The sequence below is a fragment of the Athene cunicularia genome (assembly GCF_003259725.1).
Source record: "Athene cunicularia isolate RWA chromosome Z unlocalized genomic scaffold, athCun1 chrZ_part1, whole genome shotgun sequence".
Lineage (NCBI taxonomy): Eukaryota > Metazoa > Chordata > Aves > Strigiformes > Strigidae > Athene > Athene cunicularia.
Genome location: NW_020799142.1, coordinates 670566 through 684679, shown reverse-complemented (window position 1 = coordinate 684679; position 14114 = coordinate 670566). Strand labels below are relative to the sequence as shown.

Here is a 14114-nt window from a genome sequence, read left to right as displayed (position 1 = left end):
ATGAATATGTATAGATGTGTTATGAATATTTGATGCTTTGTAGCATAAAGCCAAGACAAGGTGCCATGAGAGGTGCGCATGTTTGTGGTGGAGCGATCCCCCATGCACCTCTGTGCTGAATAGACATACCTACTTTATAACCTTAGAGGTTGTGGAGTCATGTTTCCACAACTCAGTACTGTTTTTTTCACTATAGTTCAGTACTGCTTGTTCCCTCTTTATTTCAAAGAAACCCACAAGTTTTAATCAACACTTAAGAACATAGTGAAACTTGTTAATGAATTACTCAAGATGCGATCAAAACCCAAAAAACCTGCAACATGTAGTCACCTTTCAAGAGTATAAGAGCTCTCCTTTAACATATTCTACATCGCTGACCTAACTTGCTTTCCTATTCACAAAGAAAGGTCAGATCATTTTTCTTTACTCAAAGTGAATTTTAATTCCATTCATCAAGGCAAGTCAAAAAAGCATTTTATTCAAATATTACTTATGAGCAAGAACTGATATTGACACTCAGATCTCTTCTGAAAAAGAAAAGTTCACTGTGCAGAGAGAAATTTACAATCTTGAATTTCAATCTTGAATTTACAGACTTCACATAATCATTTTATTTTCAGTTTTAGAAATACTATCCTATTTTTAGGACTTTGAGAAAGATTAACTATGTTGTAGCAATTAACAGTTGCACCAAATTCCTACAGAGATTTTTCTTTTTTTTAAATAATTTTCAGAACATAAGGAAAAGCTTACCTTCAAATTTAGCTCCATAGTGGTATTTTCCACTACTGAAGTGTGGTAAGGAAAATACAAGTGAGCCCAATCCTAGCATAAATGCTGAGAAAGCAAGCCATCGTGGTTTATGCCCTCTTTCTCCAAAGAAAGATACAAACAGTGACAATATACAAAAAGCAATGTCATAGCTTGCAGAGATTAAGCCAGTGAGGGAACTGTTCAACAGATAACGCTTCTCAATTGTTGAGATACTAATATTAATCAGGCCATTTACCACAATACCTAAAAAGAAAAAAAAGATATAATTAGTCAAAGATACTTTGATAAAGTTGCAAGGGTAAACCTACCATTGTAATGGAAGGGTTAAAATGAATATATTTGCAAACATACATTTTAAGGTATTTATTAGCTTTAAAATCCAGGTATATGGATTGATACATTATGAATTTAAGCCAGACGAATGTACAAGACCTATGTAATTTTGGTCTTTCCAGTGGGCATTAAGGATTCAACACTCAAGTATTAAGCCAGTGAAATACTATGCCTCAAACTCTGTTGATGTATTAAGGTTCCAAATTCAGTTTGAAGCACGGCTAAATTTAAATCAGAAGGCATTACAGTGTCATAAAATACTGTACAAGTTAAATGGAAATCAGTCAAGGTTATGACTTGCATTAGAATACAAGTTATGACTGAAGCAAGCTCAGGACATAGCTTTCAAATAATGATCGCCAAACAAATATCCCTTCCTCCCTTCCACCATAAAGGCAAGATACAAGAAGGCTTTTGAACAGTCATCCTTTCCTATAATATAAGAGTGTAAAGCCATTTAAAAATATTTTGCAACTGTTTCAGAGCAACTGAAGGTGATTTACGTTAACTGAGAAAAAAAGTTTCCCCTCTGAATCTTGAGTTTCTCTGAAGCTGAAGTACCAGACAACCTGGAGAAAAGACCTTGCACAAGTTGCCCTATTTAGGCACAGGCAAACTCAGAAAAAAGGACCCTAAAGTAGTATTAAGCTGCAATTGCCAGTGCATGCTTATACACACTGGCCATTTTTACAAAGTATTGTTTGTAGTTACTAACTTCAAACTCCCATCCTGCCTCACATCCTCTCTACATGTGAAACACCAAATGATTAAACTTATAAAAGTTTACTTTTAACAGTCCCACGACAGGATTCTGTTATCAGTGAGATGAATAGCTGTACTTCGTAAGAGTGTCAGATAACAATGGTAGTTAAATTGTTCCTGTAAAAAAATATATACCCTGGAAAAAAGTTAGGTAGACTTGGAGTCACAGTTACAAATAAGATTATGATTTCTGTAACCTCACAGATTACTCATGAGCAGCTCTTACGACACAGGCTCTACAGTTACCCTTCTTTCTAAAATTCAAACACAATACTCTGCTGTCATTTTAAGAACAGAAGGATAGATGACTGGGGACAGCAATAGATTTGAGTTAGTTTTCAGTAAGCATTGCACCATCTAGAAGTGCAACACCACAGGCTGAGCTTCAACAGATCTGCCTAGAGTGCTCTACATATTAGAAAAAAATTACTCCAAATCTGTGACCAACCAGCTGTTTTCTTATCAGTGCAACCCCCACCATAACTAAACACTTCAGCTTTCTATAAGGAGGCAGCTCTTGGCACAGTCTTAATTTTCTAATATCCTACTACAGCCTCTTTAAAAGGATGTCAACTTCACCTGTCAGTCTTACCACACTTAAATTCATAAGGGATTAACAGAAGTATTCAGGTGTTCCTCCACTGCCATTATTTCTACATTTGGCAGCCTCCTTCTTTTCTTCTTAAGGAGCATTGACCAAAGAACAATACTAGCATGAAGGAATGAACAAACAAGTTTTTACCATTTGTCAGCACTTCAAACATTTACTAAGGCCTTACATTTTCAAATGAAGTAGGTGTGCTACATAGGAAGTTGATTACAGAACTAGGAAACATTGTCTTTTACCTGTAGCTTAAGTTGCCCCCTTTAATTTGCATTCTAGAAGACCTAAAATCTTGCTGTTAATTTTATTGGAAAGTTAGATTTCACCTCTAAAAAAAATAGATGTGATTAATGGCAGCATAACATCTCTAATGCCATCATCTGATGATCAGTCACTGAAGTCTTCAGAGAAGACAAAACACAGCTGATACTAACTTAATCTGAAAAACTAATCCTACAAGGACATCTCAACACTTAAATAGCAGTATAGAAATTAATTTTTAAACTATTCTCATCTAAAACCTTGTTGTTCTGTCACATCTTGTAGAAGTTTAGGTACAGTGTGTACTGACCCACAAAATCCAGATTAATCATAAACCAACTTCATTTGCTCTAACAACAAAAGTATTTTTTCTTCATCCATTTAACAAAAGAAGGTGCTTTACAGTTGTATAAGTATGGTAGTTTGCAGACACACAATAAAGTTACCAGCAGTATTTTGCAGACACTCAATTAACAAAGAAAAAACCAAAAATATTTTAAAAGTCATTCCAGTAAATCCAATCAGGGTATAAAATATTCATGCTATTCAAAGTCTTCAGACACATTAGACTGGACCAGTCTCAAACAGTGGTTCTGTTGTTCTGTTTAATAAAATTATTACCGAATAAGGAAATTACTAAATAAGGAATAAATACTGAATGAAGAAATAAACAGTCCTTCTTGTACTCAAAATAGTGAAATAACTTCTACCTTGTTTTCTACTACAGCTACGAACTGCAGCATATATGGTTATTGTACTACAAGGTACAATCACACATTTATGCAACTCCCGGTGCCATACAAAAAGCAGGTATTAGTCATGTAACCACGTTATATGCAAAGATGTGGGGTTTTTATTCTGGAAATACAGGTTTAACATGTATTTGAAACAGAAGCAGATGGAAATGAAGAGTTAAGTTTCACCTAGAATCATCTGAGAAGCTGAAATAAAGGGTATCAGGTGCTAATAATAACCTCTTTTCTAGGACAGCTAGACAATAACCTAATAAACACATGCCTTCAGTTAGACACACATGTACAAAAATCTACCCACATGTATCAGGTCACTGCAGATAGCTACCTACTATGTTCACTTACTGTACAAGAAGTCTAGTGTGACAACTTATACACATCAAAAATGTGTTAAGAATTACTTTGTTATACTTCGACATATTAGGAAATACACTTTCCTAGAGGTATAATTTTTACAGATATATTTTATTTTCATCACTGATGATTTCTGTAATTTGGAGGGTAAATCAAATAATTAGACCCAAAGATAGAGGACAATAATAGTTCACATAACCTCAAAATTACAGTTGTGTTTTGTGTGTTTTTATCTAAACTCTGTAGTTGCAAGACCTGAATATTCTCCATATATTTTCACATGCAACACTGAATTTTTTGTCTGAAAACTTTTCTTGTTTTATCCGCTTTTCAGAGTTGCAACCTGATTTCCTTTCTATGATCTAGCCAAAGAGAAGGTACTTGTTCAGAAAATCTAGGTAACACATCATTAAGAATGCCACAAGGTCTATAACAGCCATGCTCACATCAGCTTTCAAAACAAGCATCACAAGTTTCCTTTTATTAAAACCCTAAATCTGAACTAGATTAGATAGGTACCTCTGAGGTATCTACAGTTAGATAACAGGACCAAGACCTGGATAAGAGGAATAACCAAAACTCATAGCATCATAAGAGGACAAAGATTCTTACGATAGAAGAACCTTTTTATGACCAGGAATCTATCCACATTACTAATAAGAGATAAAATTAAGTGATACTGAATTCATTATTCAGCTGAGTAGACAATCAGATCAGCACAGCAAACTGGATTTTAAGAAATATTGCTACAGCAAATTTAGAAGTGCTGGTAAAATTCAAGACCCTTTGTCTAGTAGAATATAATCTGAAATCTTTCAGCGTCACATTAGGGGCGTTTGTGGTTGTCTATCTGTATTCTTAATCCACAAAATCATACACACATCACCTAGAAGTCTTCTACTACTCAGCTGCCACTGAAATCTGCCATGTAAGAAGTTCTTCCATCTCTACCTTTCTTTTTACTGTATTAGAGAAAATAAGTTTGAGCTAACAGCAAGACAACTGCAACAGTAATCACCTCCTGGTCCTATCAGATGTAGCATGGCCTTTCAAATACAAGAAAGGATCAACAGGCTCTGCCCAAAAATCTCTAGATACCTCTTTTCTAATGCAACATGTGTATGCTAAGAAAATACCAGCTTCTAAACAGGTGGAAAACAGAGTTCACAGAAACACATAATGAGAGACACTAGTTCTTCTAAAGATTTTCCAAGCAACACAAGTAGCAGTCAGATGCTTCTAGGTTTTAAGCAGAATTCCTGCTCAGCTCTGCTCAGACCATCCCAGTTACCTCAGTGTAGATCCATGCAGAAACCCTGGCATCCATATCCCACATCTCTGGCACCGGCTGCCTGCTCTTCTACATCTCCCCCTATCACTCTACAGAGATATTATTTTCATGAGCAACATGGATGAGCTTTAAAGCCTCACAGTTTTTCAGGAAACACAGTTTTCTAGATAGTCCAAAAAAGTTGAAGGGTTCTACACATAAATCCAATAGCGCCATTTGAAGGGCATATATCTAAGGTTCACAAACCTCAGGTTTGTGCATTTAGTATTCCCCTCCCCTTCAGCCATTATTACTAAGGCATACCAAGGTCCTAACAAATCTTGTTACAGAAACCCAAAAATATGGACAAGAATATCTGAAGCTGAACAACAGAAATTAAGAGCAAGCTAAAGGTCAGGACCTCCAAGGTTAAGTTAAGCCACTAGTTGTTAGAAAGATGGCTGCACTGGGATCAACAGAACAAAACCAGAATTTTTTTTTTTTTAAGCCATCTTAATTACCTAAAATCCTATCCAATCATGCCAAGGTACTTTTTTAATTGACAGGCAGGTAACAAAATACATGCTAGGGGACTACAATTTTGCCTATTGCTTCATATTGTGAATTTTATTCCTTGACTCACTCCTCAACCTGTGAAGCACATACAGAGCCCTATTTCTCTCTAAGCAATGGGGACATAGTACAGATGAGAGTGTGACCCACAGAGCTGACAGGACAACGGACTCAGCAATAGTCAGAAAGATAGGTGGGGAAAAGAGAAAAGGAGAAACAGCAGGAAGTATGAGCAACTTCCCTACCCAGGGCACTTGAGTACTTTCTTCCCCTAGTGAAGCCATTACTGTCACTTTTCAGCAACAGCAACAGACTGGTAGCTGGAAGAACCCTGCTTCCCCATACCCCCCCATTCAAACCACCACCACTCTTTCCCTGACCCCCAGCCCAGGCTCCCGACTGCCTTTCCCCACAGCTCCAGGGCAGAAAGTAAAATGCACCCAGGGCAGCAGAAGGCTTACAGGGTCCAGGTCCCACAGGGAAAGCGGAGACGAGGGTAGCAGGCCTGCAGCTCTGGACAAAATGTCAGGGACGGGTTACCTTGGAAGATAGCCAGGAGGCTGTAGGCAGCCAGGTAGCCCTCAGGATTGTTGCAGAGCTGCAAAGCCTTAGGGGCGCAGCGGCCCCACCCGCAGGGCCCCTCCTCAGCCACCGCCGCAGGGACGCCAGCATCTGTCCCGGCAGGGGTCGCCTGGCGCTGGCGACCGAGGTCGGGGCTAGGTGGCTCGAACACTGGGTTCTCGATACCGCCACCATTCATGGCGCTAAGAGGCCGCTGTCCCGCAACGACTACAAACGACACCCAGCTGCAACGCTCCTCTAAATACCACAAGGGAGGGCTGGACCCGCGGGAGCAGGTGGTGGCACGTTTCCCCTCCTTCTGAGGAAGTCAGCCCAACCCGGCCCCTCCCGGGCCGCTGTGGGCGGTGTCTCGTGGTTCCCGCCGCCCGGCGAGACCCCTGCCTTGGCGGTGTCGCCTTCGACCCCGCGCTGGGGTGAGAGCTGCAGTGGCCGCTGCCAGTGCCTCTCTGCCTGCCCCCCGTACTGGCCTCTCAGCCTCTCGGTGAAACGGCTTCCAGCACCGCCAGGCCGTGGCCGTGGTCTGGGTGCCGGCCGGGACTGTCCACATCGGCGCCGCAGTCTCCCTGAGTGAAAGGCCCCCGCACCGGGAACAACGTAACGTTAATAGGAGCGATTAACGTTAACGTCTGGTGGATCAGCCCGGGGTGAGGTGAGGGCAGCGTTGTGTTTTGTTTCACGTTCATAAATCCAGATCAAGTTCTGCTTTAAACTTCCAGTTAACAACTGGTGGAAGCGTGCTGTGGCGCCCACCTCCCGCGAGGCAGAAGCACCCACGGCAGGTGTGGGGAAGTAACACAGTGGAGGTCAGTGGGTGCGAGTGGCGCATACCTAGCAGCGGCAGCAAAAACGGCACATCGAATTTTTTCTAGCAACGTTCGCTCTGCAAATAATCAAGGACCCGAAAAAAAGTCCTCATTAATGTTTCTCCCGAGAAACCAAAAAATTCAACATGTTCTTTATAAGTGTTGGAAAAAGTTAAGGGGATGTTTTTTCCACATACGGTACTTTCCCACTTCAGGCAAGTGAGTTGGCTTGAGTGTGGAAACCCATCTCCAACAACAACAAAAACCACAAAAAAAAAAAAAAAAAAAAAAAAAAAAAAAAAAAAACATCCTTTGGAAATATTCCCCTACTGTACCGCAGAAATTTTCCATCTGCAGGAGCTTCCAGTCATTGAATAAGTTTGCTTGCAGACATCAACCATGAGAATTTTTGAAGTGCACAAGGAAGTACCAAGTTTGTTTGCATATAGTGGGAATTATTTTACTGATCTGTGTAAGAACAACTGGGAAGGGGTCCAGGGATCTGTTAGCTGTCACCACTGGTGCTAATCTCTGGACAGTACAGGTTTGTCCTGAAGAGTCCTTCCCCTTTCAAGAGACCAAACATTTCAGAGACAAGTGAAGTAAGACTGAAACAGGATATACTATCAGTGACTTTGATTTCACAGTGAAAGCCAGGGCACCCTCCCGAATTCCTAGCTATCCTCTCTTTCCCTGATGTCACAGCTCTTCAGAGAGAAGCACACATTTTCAGGTATTCATTAGCAGCACAGAAACTACATGGAGATGACCTCCTGCAAAGAGAAAACCAGTGCAGAGTAGAGCATATGTGTCTATGTATTTGTATAGATAAATTGCAAATGAGAATTGACTACTGCCTCTTGCAGAGGCAGTGGGTGATGGCTGGAGCTGGAGGGCTATGGACTTCTCTGGCAGTTGAGCCTTCCCTACCCTCCACCTCGGGGTCCCTTCCTCGGGGTCCCTTCCCCAGCCCCACAGCCAGCAGTGACCTTCCCAAGCCTCCAGGAGCTCAGATAGATGCTCACCAGTGTAGTGTTCCTCTGCTGATCACTGACAGACCCCAAACCTTTAAGTTTTCTTATCATCATTTCAGTTTGTGGTTCAGCCCAAGAGCCTCTTTATTAGTATTCTTTTGTCTGTATTTCTTTGCATTTTAGTGATTTTGTTCTCTCTAATTAAAATAGGACATGTCATTTGAAACAATATTGCAATCTTCACTTGAGTGCCCACATGCTAGACTAGTAAGAATAATCCATGGAACTGCTAAATTATTATACTGCTAATGAGACATAAAAATCTCCCTTGGTCTGCTAGGTCAGCTAGGTTTGTTGTTATGTACATCCAGTTGTCACCCTCTCAACTAATGGTTTTGGTGTTATTATCACAGGAAGGTGGCAGAAGGGAAGGGAGAAAGAGAAGCAAGTGGAGTTTGCTATGAAAAATTATGTGCTCAACTGAAAACAACTTTCCTAAGAAAACTGGACAGCATAGCATTGTGGTGTCCAGTCTAGACACAGTCTGGGAATTAAATAGGGAATTGAATAGTCCAGGGAATTAAATAGGTGTGAACTCTCAAGAGTTTATACCATGTTAGTAGAATACAGATTTTAGGAGAAATCCACAGGGAAAGGGAGAAAGAGAGGAAATAAAATACTATGTACTTTTGCACTGATTACATTGCCTGAGTGATACTGTTGTTTCTCAACAATCGATCTACAGAGAAATGCAATAGATTCAACTAGCTTTTATAAACTGCTCTAATATGAGACTTTAATTAAAGCTATTAAAGATGTTTAAATTCCTGACATTCAAGCCTGGATACACAACCTACCTGAAAATGAGAAAATGCAACTGGTTTCCAGGAAAGTATCTAGGGTACTCAGACAAAAATGTTAACAGAATGTGAGGTGAATAATCTGTTGGACTAGATGAAGGTTGCTCATGGAAAAGGCAAATATGACCTACAGTTTATGTGTGTATTGATATCAGAGCTAATGGAGAACTGCTAAAGTTGTTCTGCAAACTGCTATCCAGCATACTGTGTACCACTTGGACATTCAACTTCTGAGAAATCACTTTTAGAGGAGAAAATATGCAGAAAGATTACTAGAGAGGTTTATCTTCCAACACATAATTGAAAGGAACAAGGTTGTTCAGTCTAAGCAATGTGAAGTGCTCCATGAAATAATAAGCAAACATAAGGAGAAGGACAAAAAGCAACAGAAAATTTTAAAACAAAGGAGCAGAATGACTAATTTAGAAGAATTTTAATCTTCAGTAGAGGATAGTTTTGGAACAAACTTCTAATGGATTTAGTGAATTCTAAAACTTTAGATGAAGCTTGATCAAATTATGACAAGGATAAGGACATGAGAATTGTTTAACTAGGGGGTTTTTTTCTGTTCCAAAGTTGCTGTGAAGTGAGAATGGGAACCATATTCTAGGAAAAAATTGATGGTTGACTCAGAAGAATATCAAAATTCATACTGGAATACCTTGCAGAAATACAAACAGATATTTAAAGAAAAAAAATGCTAAATTTGTAGAAGGATTATTAAATGTAGCCTTCTTCGAGCTTCATGATATTGTATTTGATCAGCTACAGCTTCTGTAGTCTCACAAGTCATGTTTCTCCTGTTGTGTGGTATCATGGTGTGTCACATTTTTGATCAGACATAAACCCACATAGGAATGCTAGATAAGACCTATGAATTTGTTTAAGAAATAGAGTTGCATTTTTAAATGTCTGAGAACTGCCATTTTCTGAATTGCAAAAACGAGTCAGTTTTTGACATCAGATAAGGCAGGTAAGGCAAAAAAAAATGCATATTTAAAACATGTTTTTTTCAAGCATCTCAAAGCCATCCCCTCTTATTTAAACGCTAAGTGGTGCACAGACCCACTCTCACCTTGTAAAATTATCTCCCAGAAACATGGCACAACATTTTGTCAGTACAATACTCTCTTGACTCTACCAGCTATAAAATAAGATGCAAAGTAGATTACCTGGAATACTTACAACACATTTTCCAGGCAGCTTTTCAGTGTTTACTGAATGTTTCAGATGTTAAATTCTTCCACAACTTTATTTCTGATACTTGGCACTCTGAATAAAATCCTTCTCCTCTGTGGATTATTTTATCTCTGCTGTGGTATCTCACTCCACATAATTTTCTCTTGTTTGGCCTAGATCAGAATTCACTCAAAGAAAGTTGGGAAAAAATAGTATTACCTTTTTAATGAAGAATTTTCCTTTGTGTCTGCTTTTTTTCCCGGTGAAGAATAGCCTTGTGTCTTGAATTTTTACCTACTTTATGGTATTTGAAGATATAATTAACACTTCTACCAAATATATTTCCCTGTTTTGAAAAGGCCTGTAGATTAGGATATGTTAGCAACCAGAGTCACAACAGAGTAGAAATTAGACTGCCTGCTTGGCTTGCAGGACCAGTAATTTAATTTGTTAACTTTTCTCTTTACTATCCTCATTGTTTCATACTTCTAGTAAAATTTTAGTTCCATTTAAGTCCTAACAGGGTTGACATAGCGCTTGGGGATATGGTGTAGCTGAGAACGGTCAGTGTTAGGTTAATGGTGGCTAGGTGATCATCAAGGTCTTTTCCAACCTAGATGATTCTGTGATTAAGCATTTGTTTTGGAAACAATGTAAAATCAGCATTTTGATTGTCCATGTGTACTTTTCTAGCTATTTATGCAAAAAAAGATCTGATCTTGTTTCTTTTTGAACACTTTTTTTTTTTTTTTTGAAAGTGAACAAAACAAACCTATAGGTATGTACTCTTCTGCTGTAGGATCTGAACTAGCTCAAGATATCTCTAAATTACATTGTGCCTCAGGGCAGCCACGTGCTTTTGCCAATACAACATTAACATATCTGCCTGTTTAGAGTCTTGTATCTATGATAATTAAGGTAATGCAGCTCTTAATCTGCTCTGTGTCTAACTCTGCCACCAATAAGTCCAAAGAAGCAACATCAACTTTTCCCTGTTTTAAATATATGGCAAAAAAGACATTTTCCTGAATGACTAACTTTATTAAGACATTAGTAGTGGATCTTCTCTTCTTACTTTGGTGCCATTTTCACCCTTGGGAAATCCAACCAGTTTACACTGCTGTGAAATACATTTAAGTGTATGAAGGTTTGTTTACTTGGTTAGTGATAGTAAAGGGATTAAACTGGTATCCTACAATTAATTCTTATAGTTATTCTCATCATTTGTTAAAATTGATGAACATGCCTCAGTGTAAAAACTCAGGTCATCTCCTGTTTTTATCTCAATGCTATAAACTTTTAATTCTAACTAAACCTTTCCGGTTTTCTGTAAACTTCATGCTTTTTGACCTGTAAACATATTGAGAGCTAATGTGAGAAATCCCTTACAACTATCATTGATTATTCACATAGTAAATTCTATGGATTGTTTTCCACCCTTGGATCTAATAAACAGATGAATAGAGAAGAACTAATTATTTAATTTCTTTTCAGAAACACTTGTATCAGTATTTTCTGGACCTAGACAGTCTGTTCTGTTTTCTTTCTGCCTAGTTCGAAGTTTGAATAAAAACAAATTAAATTTGATCTGCCTCAGAGGTTTTTTCATCAGCAAATACATAGCCTCTAGCATCAGGCAGTTAGTAACGATTAATGATGTAAAAAAAATTCTGCATATACTGAACAGGAATGGGTAAATCTGCAACATTTCTCTCTTAAATGCTAGTCTTACCATAATGGCAACTCCCTTTTTTTTATCAGTGAATTTAATCTATATATACCATTCATATGGCAGGTGAAAATGCACACCCCCTTTGTGTTCATACTGCATTACTAGCTTCATCCTCAGATCACTTCTACTCAGCACTGTTCAGGCCACACCTGGAGTAGTGTGTCCAAGTCTCCCCAGAACAAGAGAGAAACAGAGCTAATGGAGCATCCAGCAAATGGCCTCTACAGTGGTGAAGGGAGTGAGTATCTCTCCTCTGAGGACAAGCTGGGAGAGCTGAGACTTGTTCCTCTTGGAGAAAAGCAGGCTGAAGTGGGATCTCATCAATGTCTATAAACACCTGAAGGAAGGATGCAGAGAAGACAGAGCCAGGCTCTTTTCAGTGGTGCCTAGCAACAGGACCACAATTAATAAACACAAAATGAAACACAAGAGGTACTGTCAGAACATCAGGAAATACTTTTTCACTGTGAGGGTGACCAAGCACTGGACCAGGTTACCCAGAGAGGTTGTGAAGTGTTGGGATTCTAGAGGGCTTTCTGCGAGAGAATGGACATGTGAGCAATCCTGCGTGAGAACAAGACTGGTAAGAGCCTCAGCCAAGCAAGAATGCGATAAGGATGTAACCCTGAATGAGGGGGGAGAAACTCGACGAGACAAACAGCCCCCGGAAGGGGTTGGGATGGAAGAGGAAGTTCTACAAGGCAAGAAGCCTGGCAAGGCTGATGTGGCACCTTTTATCCAATGATAAGAAGGTTTAAAGCGCGGGCTAAGTTAACTGTCCAATCTTGAGGACTTGTACTGCATGTTACTCACGTGTGTGGGAGAACATTATAAAAGGGCTTTCTTAGTTGTAATAAACGGACATTGCTTGATCACATTGGTCGTGTGCGTGCTCAGCTCTCCCGCAGTGAAATCTCCATCCTCGGACATATTCAAAAGCTATATGGATATGATTTGGGATACCTGGCTATAGGTAGTACTTAAGCACACAGTAAGACCAGATGTCTTCCAGAAGTCCCTGTCAACCTCAACTACTGTGATTTTGTGATCTGTCACCAAAAAAAAAAGATTTCAGAAGCATTAAAAAAGTGCCTTTTTTGAGGTGAGATAGTATAATTCTCTTGTGCCACAGTTTTAGTTACTACTGACTGTGCCTCTTTACTGACAGAGAACACTGCTGTGAATCAGCATCTAGAAAGAGAATATATTAAGTGTCTCTATTTGGGCTTTTAAAAAAATCCCTGACAGAAATGTGTACAGACATAAACTTGCTAGTGTGTTAGAGACACCACTACAAAAGAAGTCAAATCAGTATTAAAACTGTACAGTCTGTACGGTTAAAGTTTCAGAAATAGGTGACAAAATCATATGATTGTTAGATTTGGGAAGTGTTATTGCAATACTTGATACCTCCTGTCTTAAAAACTGACAGAAGAGATACCTGAATTTTCTCAGGAATCTCAGATTTTTCTGAGAAAAAGATGTTTTCGATTTCAGAAAATCCATTGTGTTTTAAAGGATGGATCAATTGATATGACATTCTTTGAAATTCAGGGGATCAGTATTATATGGGTTCTGTAGCATTTCTGCAAATTATAGCTACACAGTGCATGAACAAGGCTTCTTATCAGCTAGATACTTCTGTCTGGATGTTGGGCATATATTCAGGTAAATATGTAAATCCTGCATTTGTTGCTTTGATTTTCAGAAGTGTCTTAATGTCAAATATCTCAAATTGTTCTAGCCTTTTACAGGAAATTTTCACCATTAAGTGTAATAAAACTGAAATTACACAATTCTGTTCCATGTTTTTATTGATGCAGCATAAACTTGCCCAGGGTTTTTCAAGGATTTTCCCTCTTTCGAAATATATAAAGCCTCTGTTTGTTTAAGACACTTAAATCTGATTTCATTCACTAACTATTATCCTCCTGGCCAAAAAAAATGTTTCTGTGAATGATTCTTGGGCAGGTTCTTTTTAACTGATGTGCTTAGTCATGATGATTATATATGTGGACTATAAAATCTGGGAAGTATTACAAAATAGAGAATTTGTGCATTAAAATTTTTAATTGATGAAGTCCCTGGAATACCTCTATTAAAAAAATAATCTAGTAACAGATTAAACTATAAAAAATTGCCTTGCACAGAAAAAACTCTAAAAATGAAGATTTCCAGTTGATGATTGCATTTTATATTTCTTCTAAACTACAAAACCAACAAAATACTGATAGTAACTTTAAAAAGCGAAAATAAACATTTAAAGCTGTAATTGGGAAAAAAAAAAAAAAAAAAAAAAAA

General features: G+C 38.6%; 1 protein-coding gene across 2 annotated transcripts in view; it reads right to left on the bottom strand.

The window, feature by feature from the left end:
- Positions 1–6481, bottom strand: part of SLCO4C1 (solute carrier organic anion transporter family member 4C1) — a 40950-nt gene extending 34469 nt beyond the window's left edge. For both annotated transcript variants that reach the window (XM_026865674.1, XM_026865673.1), the window contains exons 1-2: positions 6224–6481; positions 754–1017 (exon numbers count right to left, since the gene is read on the bottom strand). In XM_026865674.1, the coding sequence (XP_026721475.1) occupies positions 754–1017; positions 6224–6443 (484 nt within the window). In that variant the 5' untranslated portion in view covers positions 6444–6481. The remainder of the gene's footprint in view (positions 1–753; positions 1018–6223) is intronic.
- Positions 6482–14114: the final 7633 nt, after the last annotated feature.